The sequence below is a fragment of the Anguilla rostrata genome, chromosome 12 (assembly GCF_018555375.3).
Source record: "Anguilla rostrata isolate EN2019 chromosome 12, ASM1855537v3, whole genome shotgun sequence".
NCBI classification, from domain to species: Eukaryota; Metazoa; Chordata; class Actinopteri; order Anguilliformes; family Anguillidae; genus Anguilla; species Anguilla rostrata.
The window spans coordinates 10,108,615-10,131,101 of record NC_057944.1 but is presented as its reverse complement, the minus strand read 5'-3'; the positions used below and the strand labels follow the sequence as shown (position 1 = coordinate 10,131,101).

At 44.8% G+C, this 22,487-nt stretch overlaps 1 protein-coding gene across 1 annotated transcript in view; it reads left to right on the top strand.

Annotated features, from left to right (window-relative positions):
- Positions 1 to 19,296: 19,296 nt before the first annotated feature.
- Positions 19,297 to 22,487, top strand: part of pcp4b (Purkinje cell protein 4b) — a 42,101-nt gene continuing 38,910 nt past the window's right edge. Inside the window, exon 1 of the mRNA XM_064302900.1 lies at positions 19,297 to 19,455. Within this exon, the coding sequence (XP_064158970.1) occupies positions 19,447 to 19,455 (9 nt within the window). The 5' untranslated portion in view covers positions 19,297 to 19,446. The remainder of the gene's footprint in view (positions 19,456 to 22,487) is intronic.

The following is a 22,487-nucleotide window of genomic DNA, read 5'->3' as shown; positions in this document are numbered from 1 at the left end:
GTAACCAAACATAATGTTACCACCATGCAAATGTGAACCATTAATGCTGTGTTAATATTTATTGTGCCCACAATAGAACCTCTGGCATATCCATGCATCAGGAAAGGAAACATTAATATGTTTGGAATTAGTAAATATTTGTACCTTTGAAAGTGGTCAAAATAAACGTTTCTAAAAGAATTAAAACCCTCTATTTGTAAACTGTAACATAAAAAAAACTATATAATATAAATTATATTGTTTTTTTAATGTTCTTGCAGCCTGTTTTTTAATGTTCCTTATTTTAAATTTATGAGTAATCGAACCAACAGTAACCTGGTTCCCATCAGAATATTCTGGTCCCACGTCCTAAACAAAGCAGATCCTTTAAACTAACTTCAAACTTCAACAATAATGCCAAGGCAGGTCCCTTTCACTAATTCTGATGGTGTTTCAAATGTATTTATCAATTAAAGCTATGCATAATATTGATAAGGCAAAACAACATGGACTGCATCTGGTTTCAAATCATGTTCGGATGAGCGGTAAGTCGTAACTCCCAGGTTCTACTTCATTTAATATAGACCGTGGATGCAACAACAGGCCAAACAGTGTAGATTTACACGATGAGTTGGGCACTGTCATCAGCAACTGCCCGGGGGAGTCCCTATATTTCTAATTCTAATTTCTGGCAGCCAAAAAGACCATTTTTGCTGATTTAGACATTCATTTTTGTTTATGTCAGCCCCGCCCACAAACATTGTGCAGAAAGAGTTATCCGAGGAACCGAAGTAATGCAGGCGAACTTAAATGACCTTTGCTGGCAGGGGCTGGTTTGCCGCTCTCAGGGTGCTGTTGATGAACTGCCTAATGTGGCAGTTGCTGACTGAAAGCCGGTGTGCTCAGGGGCGTCCTCCCTGGGGGGGTAAGTGGGACACGCTCCCAAAAAGCGACACATGGCCTCTGTATTACGTGTCCCGGGACAATTACGGGCAACTGGAGAAAGGTACTGCATGAGGGTCTGCTAAATGAACTAAAGCTCTCTCTTAATCAGTTAATTAATGCAATTTGGAAATGGCTTCGCTTGACTTGGGGGCAGGGTGGGGTGGGGTGGGGGGCCGGGTGATGGGTGTAGAAATGTGTTGAGGTGGGAGATTTATGAACAGAGCTGAGTTACTCCTCCAAGGCTGGGGAGAAGGGCTGCAGTAAGTTAGTGAGGCTGGGCGTGGGGGTGGGGGGGGTTTGGGGAGGGGGGGAGGGGGGATGAGGGCAGCGCTGCCATCCCAGCTGGCAATGATGTGCCCTCTCTGCTGCCTGAGAGTTTCCAGGCTTGCCTGTCCCTCCACTCACCTGCGTCTGAGTCACACACGCAGCCCATTAAATCACTGCACATTCTCAGTGCTACTCACTTATTCCCAGGCACACTGTATTGTATACGACACTGCCATCTTCCTATATATCAGGCTTTTAAAAAAACTTTTATGCAAACTCTGGGTTCACCAGCTCAGAGAAAAGCTACCCTCCTCACCCCACCCCCACTCCACCTCCTCTGTTCAAGAAGGCGTAGATGGTATACCGCTGTACCCTTTCTGCCGTTGGTGAACGGAGAGAGAATAAATAAAAGACTGTTGCTAACCATCCTCTTGAGCTGCAGCGACAATGAAAGAAAATGTGTGACACAGCAAACTAAAGCACGCTTCACAGATTCATCCTCTCGTAACCTATCTACTGGAAATGCACACACGGGCGCATACACACACACACACTCACAGGCGCATACACACACACACACACACGGCCGCACACACACACACACACACGTATTAGAGATGAAAATGCAGTTGGAAGTGAACTCGTCTGTGAAACGCGGCGCTCGCGACACTTTTCGTGCGGCGCGTACAGAGCCTTCGGGCGCTCCGCTACGCACTTTGACTTCTCAGATATTTTCTGCCTCATTTCTTCCAGCGGTGCCTTTTTTCTTTCCTCAGAACAGCGAGCCTTTCCGTTTCTCCCTGACGGCTCCCGGGGAGGAAAGAGAGCGGGCTGGGGAGGGGGGGGGGGTGGGGGGGGGAAGCCTCGTACCCGTGCAGATTTCAGAGACTCCTGTAATGTCATTATTTGGGGGGGAGAGAGAGAGCTTCACTGGTCTGCGAGATCCCGGGTGACTCTCATGATAATGAAAAGCTTCTCCCTCTCCAAGGCTGGATAGACTGATGCGGAAGCTGAGGGGAGAGGCTGAACAGCTCACAACGGGACTACATTTCCAGGCCAAAAAAAGTGCCAGTTCACACTTGCAGCATCTGCTGCTATGAAATCCGATGGCATTCTTTGCTAACCGGTCAAATTTTGCTGTTATAACCAATTCTGATTTTACTATCAGAAAAATATACTGTATTACCGCTGGTATATTTTAAACATGTATCATAATGTGATAACATAGCAAAACTTTGCATGGGGATTGACTGTGTAGCATGAAATAATGCTACACTTGATTCACAAATGAGAGAGTGCAGCCCTTGACCAATTCCAGAAAGATTTTGAAGTAGGACCACCAACTTAAAAATTTTCTGCAAAGCCTGAATTTATCAAGCAACCTACCCAGAATTATACTGATAGTCATGCCAATATTATTGCACCTTGCGTAAAGAGAATACTTGCATGTGAGTGCCTTTCGCTTGCATGGAGAGAGTACTTGCGTGAGAGCCTTTAGCTATGTATGGTCTCGTTTTCTTGTCCTTGCAAGTTTCCTCCCTGATTTGCCACCGTAAATTCTCTTTCCTTTGTGATGTCACAGTAACCTCCATGCTTCCCGAAGGGGAGGGGAGCCTTACCCACAATGCTACGGTACACCCTCAGAGTAATGCGGGAAAACATTGTGATTGTTATTTTCCCCACATACTAACAGCTGAGGGATGTTTTGGTGCTGCAGGTGGACACCTCACTCCTCCTGGCCTCCGAGCCTCCCAGTTGGCGGCGCTTCTCTTGGATGAGCACCAGGAGCAGTCAGCAGAATCTCCGCGTGCTGATTCAACCCACTGACTAGACCTTGACCATTATGTGCAGACTCTGCTGCCTGAGCTTTGGCCACATTGATGATCAGCGAAATTGGAAATGAATAAGGGGGTGCACGGGCACCTATGACTGCTACCCACCGATCCATTCAGACTCTCTGCATTGCTGGGCAACCCTTTGGATTTTGACAGTACAACACACGCTTGTCAGTGCTTTCTAATCCCTCCCTCTGTGAGTATAGAGAAATGAAAATCTGATTTTAAAAGTGTATTTATTTAATTTCTCTCTTTTCTGCTTATGAATGGTATTCATTGAACATCTGTAGTTGTGAGAGGATGAGGTATGTTCAGGCAGAGATGTATAGTTTTGTCAAGTCAATTTTACAATGAGACCTTTTTTTTACAATGAGACCTGTTCCAAGGACAGCATTCTTCCCCACAATCTACTGCATTTGTTTTATTGGACCACTACTGTTTCTCTCACGCTGACATTACATTCATCCATCCATCCATCTATTATCTATACCCGCTTATTTCTGGTCAGGGTCACAGGAGGTGCTAGAGCCTATCCCAGCATGCTTTGGCGAGAAGCAGGAATACAACTGTGATGTGCTTTTCAGGGGCAATACTGCATTGGCCTCACTTAGGCAACTCAATGCCTGATAAAGGCTTTAAAGCCAGTTCAGTAAAAAAAAAAAAAAAATCCTTTGTGAGACCTGGTGTCCCCTGTAGGGGACATTAATCTTCCATCTTAATCTCAAGAACCATATATTCTGCTATGCTGAAACCTCTTTTTCAAGGGACATTCAACAAAATTAAAATAGCCTGTAGGCTGTGATCCTCCTTTTTGCCACCTAAAACACTTGTATTATGTCAAAAAATTCAAATACTTAAACTTTGTTCTGCTAGATCTCAGGAAGACATGACTCTAAAAAATTAATACGAAATGTAATTTTAAAAAGATCTTACATGGTGATCATGTTTTTAAAAAAAAATTATTTGTCAAAAATATTGTGAATACAGATAATGTAATATGATAGGCTTGTGGTGGCCTGTTTGGGGTTTATTGCTTTAGCTCCCAATCAGATCTGCTGACTATAATGCAGTATTATGTATGAGCAAACTCAGCTTTTTATTTTTCTATAATTAAATTTTTTATTTTTATAATACTCGTTTGATATTTTCACAGTACTGAACACACACACTGTAAGGGGATCTGAGTGGGAAAAAAATGCAGACGTTCAGTTAGCTGGATAAAATCCATTCCATCCCTACTGAAAGGTTAAAAAGACTGAAAGAAGTCACTAGTCTTTAAGAAAGCGGGCAATAAACCCATGCCAGTAAGATAAAAGCAATGCTACTGGCCATAAAAGAGACCCAGACAAAGTGGTCTTCTAATGGGCTAATGGAGTAATAACCCAATTAAATAACCCATTTAAAAGGTTAGGAGCATATGTAAACAAGAACCTGGGAACCAAGGCGCTAGCTTACATTAGCCGACCCGTGTAGGCCCCAAATCAGAACCAAATAAATGGGACCCTAAACGGTGTCAGGGTGTTGCGTGTAAAGGTCCGTCGCACTATGGTTAATTTCGGTTAGCCAAAGGTTAATTTAGCATTCCATTTGTTTGTTTGAGACAATTCAAATGCCTCACTAGGTCATAGCATTGTTTACAATGGATTAATTTGAAATCATATTTTGCCACAGAAATGTGTAACCAAAAATGTAATTTTTACAAACAAAAGAATTTTGTTCTTGGGATAACCATACCAGCACGCACACAGCTAACATCAACTATCTAGGTAGTTTACATTAGCTAACTTTTGTGAAGATACAGGTAAGGAAAGTTTTGAAACATGGGGAATTTTGCTGTTAAATTCCTTAATAATTGTACGATAATAAAAATCAAACTTTTTAATACTTCTGGTCTGGTGGTGAACCGGATTGGCCTCGGCGACCCGCCTGGTAAAGAGAGCACACACACCTTGGATGCGTTAGCTAATCAGCCCAGGTGCTTAAAGGTGTGTTCCTCTCCACAGTTCGGGGCCGAGACCGGGAGCTCACGCTGTCTGTGTTGAGGTCCATCTGTACGAGCACGCAAGATGAAGAAAGAAACTGGTCAACTAAAAGTTGGCCAGCTACGAGCAGCGCACTGAAAAGCGGTCACTCTGCTTTGCTTTCTTTTGTCTTTGTTATTTTAGTTTGTTGTTCTAGCTAATTGTTTTTGCCCAGAACCCGTGAGAGGGAAGGGTGAAGGTGTTTGATTTATTTCATTTCGTGTTTTGTGTGGGTGCTCTCTCTCTCTCCATGCGGCAACCAACGGTGCACTCGCGGCACTGCGGCATCTCCCTCCCTGCGGTCTCATACCGGCGTGTGACAAACTGCTACTGCTACTGAGGGCATAGTACAGAAATTAAACAGTACTTTGGTTGATTTCTTTCATAAAATTGGACACCGCATGCCCGGTGCCTGCACCGAATGAGAAGCAGGAAAACATAATGAGTACTGGAAAAAATACCAAACCAGCCTGACTGTGGCAGAGCAGTTCCACGCCTGTTAACAAAGAGGGAGAGAGAGACCCACAGCCAACGATGACATTGGGAGTTCATTAACGCTTTCAATTATTTATCCGCAGTTAAATACCCAGTTTGAATACACGAAACGGGTTCAGGCAGAGTGTACGGCGCACCCGCTCCAGGTCGGCACCGCGCTCCATTACCAGATCGTTTTCCGTTTGGCTCCCTCCTTCAGTCCCCTCCCTTTCCCCACGTGCAACTTCATCCATCCCTTTCGGGAGATAACCCACAGCTGCCTGTGACAACAGCTGAGCATGGGTTAGGAGTGGACATAGGTCACACCTCAGATAATGCACCATCCTACACACACTGCATTCAACACAGGCCGTGCTGCAGCGAATGCACAATCCTGCACACACGCATTCAACACAGGCAACCCTGCAGCAAATGCACCATCCTGCACACACTGCATTCAACACAGGCTGTGCTGCAGCAAATGCACCATCCTGCGCACACTGCATTCAACACAGGCTGTGCTGCAGCAAATGCACCATCCTGCACACACTGCATTCAACACAGGCTGTGCTGCAGCGAATGCACAATCCTGCACACACGCATTCAATACAGGCTGTGCTGCAGCGAATGCACAATCCTGCACACACGCATTCAACACAGGCTGTGCTGCAGCAAATGCACCATCCTGCGCACACGCATTCAACACAGGCTGTGCTGCAGCAAATGCACCATCCTGCACACACGCATTCAACACAGGCAGCCCTGCAGCAAATGCATGATCCTGCACACACTGCATTTAACACAGACCACGCTGCAGTGAATGCACGATCCTGCACACACTGCATTCAAGCTGCCAGGAAACCACATTCTTCTTTAATTCTTTTTTTCCTTCCTTTGCTCTTATTCTCTCTTCCTTTCCTTTTGCTTTGCCCAAAAAAAAAAAATGCTGGATTTTTGGCCAGGCTTAGGTTTTCAGCACAGAATACAGAAAATAGAATTCCTAGGATATTGGTGGCATGGGCACTAATGAATAGGATGCTCCTAATGGCTATTGATAGGCCATCAGTTACTCTCCCTCTGAATCCTCCAGCCTTTTAACATCTTGCCTGGGGCTCTGCTTCCCTCAGCAGTTCTGCATTTTATTAAAAAAAACCGGCTTAAAGTAATCTTCAGAAACCGTTTTCAATCATGTAATTGGTTACTTGGAGAGACCCGAGGTCTCCCAGCCACGGTGTAATTAAACATTGACCAGTGTTCCTTTGATCTCACAGTGCCGGCAGGGGCTGCACAGCCTCCTGTCTCGTGTTGACAGTTTGTTCTTGCCATATCCAAAATAATATTTCTCAGCCAGACGTGGTGCGGAATGAAGCCACTGTTTTCACATGCTGAGCGGAAGAGATAGGTTTGGGGGGGGTGGGGGTGGGGGGGGACACTGTGATGAATTGCACAGTTGGAATCGATTATCTCGGCTTATTGAAAGATACTGGATGAGACATCCACCCTATGAGAGAGCCAGCGGTAGGACTGTTACTGGGCAACGTTCTGACCACTCGTGTCCAATAGAGAAAATGGGAGACACTGGGAGTGTTCACAGCTAGACTTTCACATCTGGTCTTTGACATAGTAATCCATTAATATGAAGTTCATTCCAGGCACTGCCATGAACCCCCAACTTTGGAGTTAGTACAGACAAATATCTTTTCATCTCACAAAGGACATGTACACAACACATGTTGTGATATTTCTGTGACAGTGTGGAGTTTGTATGCGGCCACAAGGGTTTGTTTCACCTTAGTACGCCCATTTCCTCTCACAAAGCCAAAGGTGAAACAAACCTTGTGGTCGTGTCCATGACGATGCCCTTCCCTAAATTCTCCTCTGTGGCAGCCTAGTGCTCTTATGGACAGGGAGGAGTGCATCCGGGTCAAAGGTGAAACCTTACACTCGGAGGAGCATTCACAGGAACAAGTTCTATGAATTCATTTGCATTATATGGAGAGAGCATGTTAGGGAGGGAGCATGTTTGGAAGGGGGCATGTTTGGAAGGTGGGAATTGTTAGGAAAGGAGACAGCAGTTCAGAGAGAATTAGACAACAAGAGGGAGAAGAAAAACACTGAAAGCAGATGAAGTGTGTGTGCCTTTCTTTTTATGAACTCACCCACCTGCAGCAGGTGCTCTTCATTTTGAGGCACGATCTATTGCCTGACTTTAACATTCTGTTGTGACAGTTGGCACACTGCCACTCCACCAGCTCCGTATCTGTTGGTTTACTGAGGCGATGTTCAGCTCTGGTCCTGGGAAGGTGGGGGGGGGGGGGGGGGGGGGATGCTGCGTCTGTCCTTTTTTTAAAGCTACCTCATTGAAGGAAACCATTTCCCTGATTGAACCAATCTGTCTTACCTCATTTGACCCGCCTCGTTCGAGGCGCAGGCTGAGCCCCCTCTGGGATCCTGTCAGCAAAGACGCTTCTCCCAAAAACTATCCAAGAGTAAATGTTGCTAACTTGCATTTCATGTCCTTCCTTTCCAGCCCACACAGATGATTAGCTATCGCTCAGTAACCGCTGTTGCCATCGACGCTCAATCTCGTAGATCGTCCACGTTTCGCTCGCTTCTCCAACGTGTGACATCATTTTCTCTGAGCCTTGTCGTGTTCTCCTTTTGACTCAGCGCACTTTACGGTCAAATCACACGGCAGCCATTCGCTACGGGATTGAAAAATTATAAATACATAAATAAACGAACGAATGAATAAATGAACACATAATTGCAGTGTAAGAAGGTAAAAGAGGGAGAGGGAGAAAACGAGGCACTGCTTGCTGTTTTCGTGCTCTCGTTTTCTGCGTTCTTGTTCTGGGGACGCCGGAAGGAGGAGCTCCAGGGAGCACACACACACTGCTTTACGCCGATATCGCCGGACACCTCAATCCATACGCAACTGCTGACAGCACGGACGGGGCACGCCGTCGATCCGCTCCTAATGCGATTGGTATTGATCGCGAGGGACGGAAGGAGGAGGAGCTGAAGCTCGGTTCCCCCAACGATAGCGCGAAAGTGTTTCCTCAGCACTCCACCGTGCCTCTACGTGTGCGTTCATTCAGTATTTCTCTTCCAGGTTTCCCTGCCTCGCCCGGCTGTGAACGGATTTCCATCGCCTCTGGAATCCGGAGCTGGTTTCAGTCGGGGGGGGGGGGGAGGGGGGGGCACCCCTACAGGAATCCCCAAACAAGATGGAATGGCTACACCCGCTGAGGTCACGGAGAGTTCTTACTCAGGACGTTGCGCAACGACAGTAAACTTACCCCAGGGCGTAGAAAAAAAACCCTGGTCTTGCAGAGCCAATGATGCTTAAATGAACGAACGTGACGACGTGCTGGAGATCTGCAGCACTCCACCGTTCACACGCTGAATTAGAGGTCTGCTTCCTGACTCGAACCAGACGGGGCCTGGAGGTATGCGGCGATGGGGCCAAGAGTCAGCGCTATTTTTAGCTCTGTGATGTCAGGGTGTGGGCCTGCTGCCAACCCGGGAAGTTTACAACTAGTATCATAGCAACAGTTACGCCAGCTGTTAACTATGATTGACAGCAATGGTGTAAAGCTCCCAGTTCTCACAGAGTACCGTGGTGCTCAAGTGGCGAATGAAAGCAGCCATATACACACGAGCGATAAACTCATTAGCGCAACGTTTAACAGAGGGAAAAAGGGCGCTGAAGCATACTGAAAGAAAGAGCACGTTGCTCCTGTGCTGTTTGCTGCAGGGGTGCAAGCGACAAACTTAACGTCACATTTAACAGAACGAAAAATGTGTTTTAAAAAAAATAAGCAAGAAAGCTCAAATACCGCTGTTTTACCATACTAGCTGAGCACAAACTACAAAAAAGTAGCTTTACTTCGTATCATTGTTTTCAATCGTTGTTAATATTCGGCGGAAATGTTGCGATTTGCTATATGGTGTTGTCGGCTGGTGATTTCAGCGATTGACCTCTGTGGAGTTTAGGCTTAAAATATGACCTGAGCTTGTCGGGCTGGTTTGGGTCGGGCCGGTTTGGGTCGGGCCGTATAGATGTTGGGTTTAGGTGGGCTCGGGCCTCTTCCAGCCCAATGCAGACCCCTCCCCTGAATGGTCCTTCTCAGAGTCCTGCTAATCGATCAAACTGCAATCAGGCTTGGAGAGAAGAAAACCAGAAACGTCTGTGGCACTGCGGGAACAAAGTTGTTTATCATCCAATCAACATCTTTCCTCTGAGTTCAAAACTCCATTAATGATGGATACTTTGTTAAAATGTCTCTGCTTGCTTTGTCCCTGACATTAAGTATCAAATTACTTAAGTGTGTCCCTTTTCTAATTGCACCATTCCCACAGGACTGCTTTCCCTTTGCTCTCCACAGTACATATTGACCACTTGCACTCCCCAGTAAATACAATCCCCTGTGAGCTCATCAGTACAGAAAGATCCCTGTAAATATCTCTGAGAATTTTACCTGTGCCTGTGGTTTGGTACGTGCTTTCATTAATTTCTTCTTGTGACTGTAATGTGTTCATGTCCGTAATATTCATTGTTTTTTTAAAGGTATTCTATGAAGGGTTGCTTTCCTTTCTGTGCTCCTGTGTTTACTGTCAAAAAACATTTTCGCCTCCATTATCAACCCTGCCTACACCCCCAAAATGACGAATCTCGTGCACCAATCAAAACAACTAGATGTTTTGCTCTGGCTACACGTTGGATACGTGAGGAGTTTTGACTGTTGACACACCTGCGTCCTGCATTCAGAGTGCCAAACATTAAACGAGAGGGGTTGGCTGTTAAACCTGCTGGATTCGGAAATTGCTGTTTTAAAGAGATTCTGACTTCCCCAAAAGCAATAGTAAAACCAAACCCCCATCACTCCCGCGGGTTATTTATCAAACCGGTCTCTTTTTACAACTGTGCCATAGTTCCACTAAAGCCTGGCATCACAAAATTACCGAAATTGAGTGGGACACGCTATTATCCGACTGGTGTTTCACAGTCGCGTCCTGATGGCCCCTCATGTTGAAAGCCTTAAGGTATTTCAGAGATCAAGGCTGGGATTAACTTTCGACTAACAATGGAAGCATGAATTTCTTCTTTACATTCAAATGCAGTTCGATGAGTTCAGAAATTACTAAAACTAATTAGCCAAAGTTTGTGATAAAAAAAAAAAAAAAATTGGAACGGTTACATTTACTTGTAAGTCAAATACGAAAGACAAATGTTTAACGAACGCAAACCTAAATCATCAGAGCTTTTCAGTATTTCATCAGTTGCATCTTTTTTTAAAAACAGCCAAAAGTACCGAGCTTTTTATGTGCATGCCAAATATAAAACAAAACTACCCACCCACGCTCAAACACGCACTAAATTCATAAACAGTCATTAAAGCCAAATGCTTAGCCTCTCTCTACTCTGTTGTCCTTTATTCAAATAATTTCCCCATTTAAACATTTAACAACGTTAAACAACAACCTTTAAATGTGCCAGACCCTTATGATGCCCACCCTCTTAAGCCTGTCATTTTAATGAGACATCATATTTTTATTCTTGCCTATTTTAAGCCACCATTTCTTTTACACCACTGTCCATGTCAATGTGGCACAGAGGTTTGTCCATCGCTGGTGTATATTCTACTAGGGGACAAGGTTACTGCACATCAGTCGCCCTCTTCTAGCATTGCTAGTCACAGTAGGACTTCGCATGGTCTGAATCTGACCATGGGACGGAGTGTAGCACAGTGGGTAAGGAACTGGGCTTGTAACCAAAAGGTTGCAGGTTCGATTCCCGGGTAAGGACACTGCCGTTGTACCCTTGAGCAAGGTACTTAACCTGCATTGCTCATAGTATTAACCAGCTGTTAAATGGATACATGTAATGCTATGAAAAGTTGTGAGTCGCTCTGATAAGACGGTTTCTGCTAAATGCCTGTAATGTAATGTAATGATACCACAGGGCGAGGAGCATGCACACTGAAACGGCCTCTTAAAGCTTCCCAGCAGCCCCGTCTCCAGCGACATCCTGATTTAAATCCAAGCCGTTCAGCTGGACAGAATTGTGCATTTGTGTCATTTGAGTCAACGAGTCCAGCAGAAAATGCAAATCATTGAGCTTCAGTTTAACCCGTGCTGGAGAGGGAACCTCCTAGTGACCACCGAGTGACACCTCAACAACCCAAATCGCTATAATAAACGTTCAGCTCTGCCAATGGCCCACTTGCAAAATGCGTTGCCTGTGTTTCTTTCCATATGGCAAATACATTTTTGTCTGGCCTTCAGAAACAGGATTTACCGCTTTCATTTAAATCAAATCCAGCCCGAGGCCTGACTTATAAGCCAGTTGTGATATTTTCATCACACGTTTCATTCTTTATCTCCGGGAATAAACTTTCCTGAAGTGCTATTGATCTTCCAAAACACGTGAACAGGGGTTCGATAACTTTGTCGGTCATATTACAAAGCTCTCCCTGCCAACATTATTTATTCTTCAGATACGCAGCATTTCGAGCGCTTAAGTAATCACCCTCCGGCATGAATTTGTCCACAATCAATTGGAATCGGACAAATAGGCATCCTTGTCAAAGGTCAAGGCAAGGAAAGGGAGTAGCCTTTAATTATTAAGAGAGCATGAATATTTAACAACCAGAAGCCAGAGTAAATCAGTCTCCAACACACAAGGCCGTGAAAATATTGTGCTCACCTTATCTTCTTAAATGGGAAAACACCGGTAACGCTAAAATGACAGTGACAAAAAACCTAGAAGGAATTCCACACGAATGCCTTCTATGAATGCACATGCTACACATTCTGCATTTCCGTGACCTCACCACGGAGAAGCCGCCATCGCGGCACCCGGCAACATACGGGGCGCGTGTCTGGCGCTAAAAATCACTGGGCGGTTGTTGCGTTGTGGCTCTGCCAGAGAGAAGCCCTGCCAAAAAGAAGAAGAAGAAGAAGAAAAAAAAGGATGTGTTCATATAAATAAACGCACACGCATCGCCGGAACGGCGCGTCTGTCGAAGTGAGCCGCGCGGGCGCTATTAAAACGGGAAACAAACGCGGGGAGATGAGAAAGAGGAATAAAACGCAGCTACGGAGACCACCGGCAGATCTTAAAATAGAATTGCTTCCCCTCCTCTGGTGGGGGGGTGGCTTTTCCCAGAATGTGCCTTTATTATGCAGCTGTCTCCATTCACTAGCTCTGGAGAGAGAGGGACTCACAGGATTACATTAAGTCGCCTGCCGCAGTCATAAAATACTCCCAGCATCCTCTGGCCTTTCTTTGTTTACTTTTGCCCCTAGTGGTAGAGAAGGGGTCGGGGGTGGGGGTGGGGAGGGGGGGATAAGGAGAAGGAGATTTTCCAGTAGCTATCCATCAGAGAATCTTAGGAATGCCAAAAGCAGGGAAAGCGAGAGGAAGAGAGAGGGAGAGAGAAAGAAAAAGAGAAAGAGAGAGGGAAAGAGAGAGAGATAATGAGAAGATTGTGCACCACAGTAAACGCTATGATTGGCTCAGAGCAGTGGATCACTGGCAGCTCAGTGGCTCTCGAGGAGCTCTGTCGGAAAAGGTGCTTTCGGTGAGGCCCTGCGTCTAAAGCATCACCAAAGCCATGGTCACGTGACCAATGAGCTATCGCTGGCAGGCCGTAGCGATGGGACAAAACTGCCATTTACCCTCCATTAGAGCTGGGGCTGCGGTTCATTTGGTAACTGCTGAATCCCAATGATCGGCCAGGCACCCGCAGGCCATTGGTGTGCATCAGTCCAAACAGTGCAAGCTCACCTGTAGTACACTGTAGCCCAGCAGGGTGTAAAACAGCACAGTGTCCTGTGCTTGGGTCCTGAAGGGGCTACAAAATAGTGGAAAAAATGTGGCGAGGAAAACACCTGTCTGCTTTGGCTTCTGTCTGGGCTGCATAACATCCAAGGTCAGCAGGGGGCCGTGGGTTCGAATCCCATCAGACCACAGGGATGATCTGCACTGTCTCAATAAAATAGCCAGCCTCATAAATGGATAAAAGATCAGATATAAGCTCTTTATGATGCCCGAGGATAAAAGTGTCCAATAAATGAAAAAACAGACAAATAGTATCAGTCCAACCCTCTGGGGATTAGTCCCATTCATTCACAAAACATAGAAGAAAAAGGCCTTATTCATTCAGTACAAGCCATGAAAATAACAAAAAGCTATTTATAATCCATATATGATTACTTTAATCATGCTGGATAATGTCTACTATGGTATTACCTGGCCTAAATTGCACCCATTGGAGAAAGCAGAAAGAGAACCTTTCACCAGGGAAACTACAACATACAGCAATACATCTGATAACACAAGAGGGATTTTCTGTTTCAGTGGTCTTTCACAAATCCCTACCAATACCAGCCTTTTAATTGATCTTGTGTTCCTATGGAGTTTTAAGTCAACAAACCCAAAATGGCAGGTGGTCCTCTATCTCAATATTTTTGGTTATGCACCTTTATAAAGCTCCAGGATAATTATTATTAATTCAGTGTGCTCCCTTCGTTCATTCTCCCTGAATACTTTTCACACGAATCTCAAAAATATGTCCACACACGACACACAACCCGATATCCAGCCTGAGGAAGTACTGGCTACTCTTTAGACCAGCTGTCTCAGACTCCAGTCCTGGAGGCCCACAGTGCCAGGAGGTTCTGTAGGCACTGTAAATGAGGAGGGTGGACTCTTTAGCCAATTAATTAAATGAAGTGCCTAAGTGCTGAAGTACACCAAAAGCCAGTAGATGCTACGGCCATTTCAGTCCGAGACGTTTCTCTTCAGAGCAGCTTAAATAACATAACCTGGTGGGCTGAAGGTCCTGTTCATCAAGCATCTTGTGTTTCCGATGTCAAATCTACATTTAGCAGACTTACAAAATGCTTGTAGAATTCAGCAGGAGTTATGCCGCAACTCAAATAACATGCACGGCTTTTTTTCTCAGAAGGGCAGAGCTGGTGAGTCAGGGTTTTTAAAGTGCACGCCCACTCACGCAAAAGCGTTTTTCCTACATCCAAGGCCAGAACGGCTCACTTTTACTCGTCACACTGCTGGAAATGTGCTCCATTAATTATAAAACGAGTTCCTCTCGCATTATCTTCTCCTCTCACTTGTCTATCGGCACAGAAATGCCTCAGCAAGACAACACAACTCCCCGCTGCTTCGATGCGAATCAGTGTACATTTAATGCGTGCGAAGTATATTAAACAGACAAGCATCCCGATAAATGAACCGGTAATTATCTATCAAGTGATGGGAGAGGGGAGGCGGAGGAATAAACACAGCGTGCGACAGAACCCACCTCTTCGCTGACGACTCCCTTAATTTTACGTTCAAATAATCTGACGACCATTTCAACCAGGGGGACACGCGGACCGTAATCGACAACGGCGATGAATCGCTGATTCCGATCGGTTCACTAGCAGCGAGCGAATCACCCGAGCGATGGTTCGTCAGTTCCTGTTTTAATGAAAGCAGTGAAGATAGACTTTATTATGCCACAACGGCACTGCTCTGGGTCAATTACCCGAGCACTATGAGTGTGTGTTCCCCCCCCCCCGAGGATCATTATCGAGCAGAAGGCCACGGAGCCAATTTTAGTTCGTGCAGGAGATGCCACGGAGACTTCCACAGAGATAGCACGTTTCAAACGGCCCAATCAAATCTGAGCCGAGCTTCCGCTGCACGTTCTTTTAATCATGTGCGCGTTCACGCCCACCACTCCACCATTAGCGTTTTACTGAATTAAAAACCAAACAGACTATGTAAATAACTACATTTAAAAAAATATATCTGTATTTTTTTCTTGTGATGCATCATAGGATTTAGCAGGAAGATGTAAAATTTTCAAAATTCACTGCACCTTGTAATATAATACTCTGTATCCGTATTGTAATTAATATTTAATATGATTGCGTAGCACCATATATAATGTTTCCTGTTATATTATTGAATGGCTGTGTTGTGTAAATGTGTACTTCCAGCCCTTACATAAGCCTGTCTTCAGATCTTAGCTGTAGTTTAGGGACGCCGGATTTACCTGGGTTCCTCTTTCCCTCCGGGGGGTAACTCCACCTCAGAGATGAAAGGAGATTGTTTATTCTTGTCATTCATGCTTCGTTGACTTCGATTTCACATTTTTTTAATGCTTTTTCGCGAGGGTCACTTATGCAGAAGACTCGTATTACGCATCGCCTCGCACCAGTCTCAGCGGAAATCTCGAGTTTCCCTGAGTACATAAAAGCCCCACTTTCCCGCTTTGCCAACAGTGCGAGCTGTTTGGATGAGCGATCTGCATGCAGCGGTGGGCATATTTGCACATCGTGTTGAAGGTACACTGAGCCGAAAAAAGAAGACGCGCACACACACAGATGCACACAAGACGGAGCAGTGGAGCGGAAGTCTTTGCGGAGAAATCGAGTTGGCGTGGGCCGACTGCAGAAGCCATCCATCACGAGAAACCGCCACCGCTGCTCTTGGACTGGCTAATATTACACGGCGGTATAAACATCTATGTTAGAGGTCCTCAGCTCTGGGCATGGGGGCTGTGGGCTCTGCTGGTCTGCCTTGTTAATCAGCACTTAACTGATCATTTAAAGCAGTTGGTTACACAGTTATGTCACTCAGCATCTGATTTTAAATTGATAAGAAGCAGATGACCCTGCAGCTATCCTGGATGGAGGTAAACAACCCCCGATGCGAAGCCTTGTCGACTTGATGTAATGATCATCAGAAGTCTCGTAAAATGAAAATATTACTTATTTTGTGCAGAATGAAACTTGGAGATGCATCATAGAGAAGAACGTGCTAAATAGACCCAAAGTGTGAACCACCGTGAAAGTCCATCTTGAGGTTTGCAGTTCCAACATACAGTACGAACCATAGATTTCTGTGCAAGGATCAGTGCTGCTAAATTATGATTTGTCAAGAATTTTTCACCAGCTAGCCAAAACAACAAAACTGTATACTGAAAGTATAACAGGTCCATATTTGTATGTATTCATTTGAAAATGTGTTTTTATATGGTGCTGTATAAACTGACTTACTGGTTTGCATAGTAGTGAGCAAATGCATTACATTCCATGGATTCTTTAACAGCCTGGAGGACTCCCTGGTTTGTGTTTGCAGTGATCTGTTGTGAGGCATGTTCAATTTCAGGGGAGACGGAATGGAAAAACAGGACAACCACCCCCCACCACCCCACCCCCCCCCCCCACACACACATCCCCTCCCCCCCTCAGTATTTACAGTCTGCAGCGTTTTCTCTTTTCTCAGAGCTTCAGCGCTCGTGTATTAGGGATGAGATTGATCCGGCACTCACACTCTTTGGCCAGCAGGCAGCCCTCGCACTCTCATCCCACCTCTGTAAATAAGCCTGGCCCTGCGAGGCCAGGGGTCAGAGGGCACGGGCAGGTGAAGAGAGGAGTGGGAGGAAGAGGACTTATTTTTAAATTGATGGCTGCCCTCAACCCGTTTCTCCCCACGGTGATCTAGCTCTGCAGTTTTTGCTAATGCTGCCTCACCCTTTAAAAGCTGGGGTATTTTTAACGGTAATGCAGCCCAACGAACGCCACAGTGTTTCCCAAACCTTCCAAGTATACAAATCCCTTCAGGCGCATTCTCTGTAGTTCCGAACCTTATTGTAATGTAGCCTAGTTTAAATATGGTATTTCATATTTCAAAACATGCAAATAGAGGTTGAAGATGTTCAATTAAAGGTAATGTCTCCGCCTCCACCATTAGCAGTTTTTTTTTTGTGTGAATAGTCCCCCACCCCCCCTCAAATTTTTGAAGAGAATTTCTTTTTTTGGCAAGCCCTTGGTCACAGTCAGCACAGAGAGGGTCTTAATTCTGAATTCAATCTAAACTATGGGATGCTTCACTGCACCCAGAACAAGAGGCTCTGAACACCGAACACACCGTCAGGGCAGGCTGCCCGTCTGCAATCCGCCAGGCACACGAGTTACACTGTCAGAGGCCTTCGAACATCGCAAGCTTAGCGAGGCTGCTCCTGCAGTTTAATTTATAGAAGTCGGCGGGAGGTTGAGAATAATCCTAGCCTTTCTCTGTGCCATTCTTCCTTCTTCCCAAACAAATACCCCTTATTTTTTATGTTCGGGTATTTAGAACACCCAACTATATTGGCTGCACAATGTAATTTGATGCATCCTCACTTTATCAAGGTTGCTCACTATCAGACTGATTTTTATGCATGGATTATGACATGGCACGTGAAATAAGATAAACGCCAAAGCCAACCTCAAAATCAGTAAACATTCTTTCACGCCATCTGTCAGTTCTCCGTGACTTCATTCCCAGCCCTCTAAGCGGCTGAAGAAAGAACACGGGAAAGCGTCCGCGCAGCGCCTGGAGTTCTTTTTCAAGCGCGAGCAACTTCAAAGCCTTTTCGAGGGGGAATTCCCCCTCCCTACTCAGGCTACGGTCTTCGTCCTTTTTTTTTTTTAAAGATACAGAAACGCACAAATGTGAGCAAACGTTGGCTCCATACCCCACCACCCGCCCGGTTTCACTGACGAGCGCATTTAGAGACTACCGTAACGCGTTGTGGCGAATGTGAGCAGGTAAGGTTGAAGGTTTGATTTAAAACGGGTGGGGACACATTTCAACACTGTCCCACAAGCAATACTCCAGCCTCCACCCCCAACACGAGACCGTGCACACGCAGGTGCGCACACGCACATACGCGCGCAGGTACACACCCACCCACCCACACACACATGCACGCACAAATGAGCTCGAAGGGCAACAATGGAATCTGTAAATTGTTAACCCTTTATGGTGTGACTAACAATGACTGGAAAAATGATGCTTTGGAATTAAGGAAATTCTACGTAGGGATTTTTTAACAGTCCCTAGACACTGGTGAGGGAGTCTGCTCTGCCTCCAGACTAACAAACAAGTCACAGTTCCATCAAACTGACTTTCTTGAGCTAAACAAACGTTAAAAAACTGACTTGACTGAATGACTCATATGGAATGTAAATATGTCCTGATTATGATGCTAATGATTGCCCATAAGATTAGTTAGATGAGGAGGGGAATGCATTTAAACTTCAAATGCTGACTGGAGGCAAAAATACTAACCCACCTAATTTAGTCACATCATTGCCAGGTCTAACAACCTAATGACAACATCCAGTGTCCATATGCGTCGGGTGGGGTTAGGGTGTGCATTTACTCCAAAATACTGGAAAAATGCCTGCCTTATTGTCTGCATCGAAGTAGCTGAGTTTACATCATTCATTCTATAAATAGAAGCACATAAAGACGCATGTAAAACCATGATGACTTCGGTCAGGCATTCCTGTCAGATTAGCCGTTTCACCAATATTTGCGCTTAGAGCTGCCGGGATATAGTATTCACCTTTTAAAATCCGGCCTTTGAAATACATTCGGAGCGCTGTTCACTGTAATGTCATGGAAAGAAAAAACTCCCCTTTGCCCAGGTCGTCCTTTATTAGCATCTAGATGCGGTGGATGTTATACATGTCTATTTTCGCAGTGTTGGTAAGGAATAATAATTACTTTTAAATCGTAAATGCAATTTACTGTACAGTATCCTAAAATGCCCCCCTCTTTTAATTCAGCTAGCGCTGTAGAGATGGAGAAAGCACAACCTCTTTGCTTTTAATTCAAATAGGTTTATACAGTGTATGAATATTTTAAAGCGCTGGGTGGTGACTTGTGAGACAGATTCGCCGACGGCATTCCTATTGGTTTAGTGGGAACGTGATGACATTGAGGAGTTGCTCTTAATACTTTATAAACCTCCCCCATTTGGCGGCCCGGCACTGTGCAAAAGACGACTGTTAACTCTCAATAGGCAATAACAAGCGCTGGTAAACTCGACCGTTTCCGCGATTTCAGTAAAACCATGAGTGAGGTAGGTACATGATTTCGTATTTCATACAGGCAGAAGCAAATAGCGATATACTGTACCGTACTGTACGTACCGTTCTTTAGCTCGGAAAATACAGTTATTGTATATGTTGGCACCAGTGCGCGACGTTTTATTTCTTTTTTGCGCTGCGAGTTGTGATTTTTATGCAGATGTGATACATTTCTGATAGCAACACTGTTGCCATTGTAGATTAAACTTACAGCAAAATGGCACAAGCTTAAGTTTGCCTGGAAACGCGATCGGGTTGCTGTTTGGATGCTGCAGAATGAAAGCGATGGCCATAGAGAGTTCGATGTAGGGAACTCCTGCGCGCCCCGCATCATCAATCTCTGTATTCTCACCTGATGTAATCGTCTTTAATGCTGCTCTTGTCGCATCACCTGAACAGACACCAGAAAACCCCTTTCTCGCCTGCATAATTTGGTGCGTAAAGTGTGCTTGGCTACGGCGGAATTTCATAAGGAGTTTTTATTTTTAATTTTTAATTTTTATTTTTGCCATGAGGTATTTACAATCTTATATTTTATGGAAAGAGGAGATGATTATTATATATTGATCTGATTAGACGTCGTGAGTGACAGAGGGGTGTAGGCGACTGGAAAAGGTTATGTAATTAGCATACAGCATGGACTGGCTTAATCTGGGAAAGTTGGTTTACTTTACGATCGCGTTGTAAGGGGCGACACTCCATAAATCACCCAACATTTAATTTGGTAATGGTATGCTAACTGTAAGACTATGGAAACCACAATATTGAAATGGAGAGGCGCGACCAAGTTCAGTTTTTGCCATTGTGATACACCAGAAAACACTGCAAGTTCATAAATATCCTATAGACTGTGGCTGTTATTATTTCATAAATGCTGATCTAGAGCTATTTATGTTCTTTCAAATAAATCGCCCGAACCATTTATCAGTATGCTAGTTTATACCAGTTTAGCAATAACAGCTTTAAATCACACGCTAGGCATTTAAGATGCATTTAATATAAGCTTAGAGTTTTAAAATGAATTAGTGAGTGACATTTAATGTTCTTTAACCGCCTGCACAGATAGACTGTGGGCATTAACATTTACTGCGGGTTTTACATTTGGCGGGTTCTCATCTCTCTGGTGCATATACGGACCAAAGCGAATCTGACGTCGCCAGAGTTCAGAGCTTGTAATGGAAAACTGCCGTCGAGTTTTCCCACAGCACGCTGCTCGCTGCTCCCTCTCCGCAGATGTTCCGGTCCCATTCATTTCAAACGCGGCCAGAGGGAGATATTAATAGTCGGTCTTTCTGTGAGAGCAATTACCTTTCATCCGTCGCTGTACTAAATGTTCATTATTATTTCTTCACTTCCCAAACCAGGTCATCACCATTTTTTGCACGCCAACACGATGCCCTTCTGTTTTTTGTGCCTTCTGTCGATATTATATTCTTCCGTTTGTTTTGTTCTTTACCCCTTCTATATCTGAACTCAGTAATTGTTATAGAGCAATGTTATATATTTTATATAACCTGCATCAGTTTTACAATGGTGATAACCTGCAATTAGCATTTTACTGGTTGTTCTTTGATGGATTGGCGATGTGGGCATCTTGACCGCATTATGACCGTTGCATTATAGGCTACTACAGGGACAATTAATGACTTCTGTTCACGAAGATAATCTAGGTCTCAGATTTGAGAACATCTGTTTTCTATAGAATTGCTCTTGTGCTTTAGGACGCGTATCATTTAATATATTTTGCTTTAAAGAAAATACAACGGGCCTACAGAAAATTTCGAAGCTTTATGCAAATTAGGCCAATAAAGAAAAGCCTTTTGTGTTTGAAGATTTCCTTTTAAATTTCTCAAGCACAGAATCTGCGAGTGAGACACGATGTCCGATTTTAAGACGCATCTCCTCCCATACCAAACACCAAACACTGTCCTGAGCATTGTTTCAAAGGGGGCCACTCGAGCACGAATTCTGGCACCTCCGTGTTGCATCATGGAGCAAGTTTAAAAAACCGCTCTAGCGCCCTGAAGGGACGGCGCGTGCGATGCGGCGTTAGAGTATGGTCTGGGGATCCGAGGCGGAGCACAAGGTCCCCGGGCTTCTGTCCTGAGAAGCCAAACGGGGGAGACGGGAGGAGAGGGAAAAAAATTGCCCTCTGAAGTGGTCTTCTCAAGTCAACAATAAAAGTGTGCAGATGCCATGCAAGTGCACATTAAAGAATAGTAATACTTTTTGGATTTTTAGTAATATTATTTAGTAACAGTTCGAGTGTATGCTTTTGATCAGCTCGGACAGGGTTGTGTGCCACGAAGGACATTCTAGGCATTTACAGAAGTTTCTGATGATCTTAGAGTTTTTCAGTGGCTGTTATTATATTGGGCATTAGGGGGTTAATGGTCTAAAGCAAGACAATACAGTTCAATCTCAAACAGCTTGCACAGTGAAATTATGCCTTCAGAGGTTGTACGAGTATATACAGCCTGCTTTAAAATTTTAATTTCAAGATCAATCTTATTTTTTTGTTGGAACTATTTCCTAAGACCACAGCACTCAAGGAAAAAAGCACTGGTAAAATATATGAATAGACGTTTATTTTGATTATTTTTATCAAGTGTTATAAAATGTATGTGTCCAGTTGTACAGCCTCTGGAAACATGATGTCACTGTACAGCTGGCTGTGGAATTACCTGTGGTGTATTTTCTAGCTTTCCACCCTGAGTACTGTAGGGAGTCTCTGGCCAACAATCCCCCACCCCGTTGTCTGTAATGTCAACGCCCCCCCCCCCCCCCCCCACACACACAGTCTGCTATCACAATATCAACCCCCCCGCCCCTTTTGAATGCAGTGCTGGCAAGCGTGACCTATCCGAATGTAGCGCTACCAAATCTGACCAATCCAAACGCAGTACTCCCAAGCTTGACCAATCCGATCGCAGCGCTGCCAAGCCTGACCAATCCAAACGCAGCACTACATGCTCAGCAGTTGAAGGTGGTGTTGTGAGTTGGGTGTGTCCGTGTGATGAAGGGG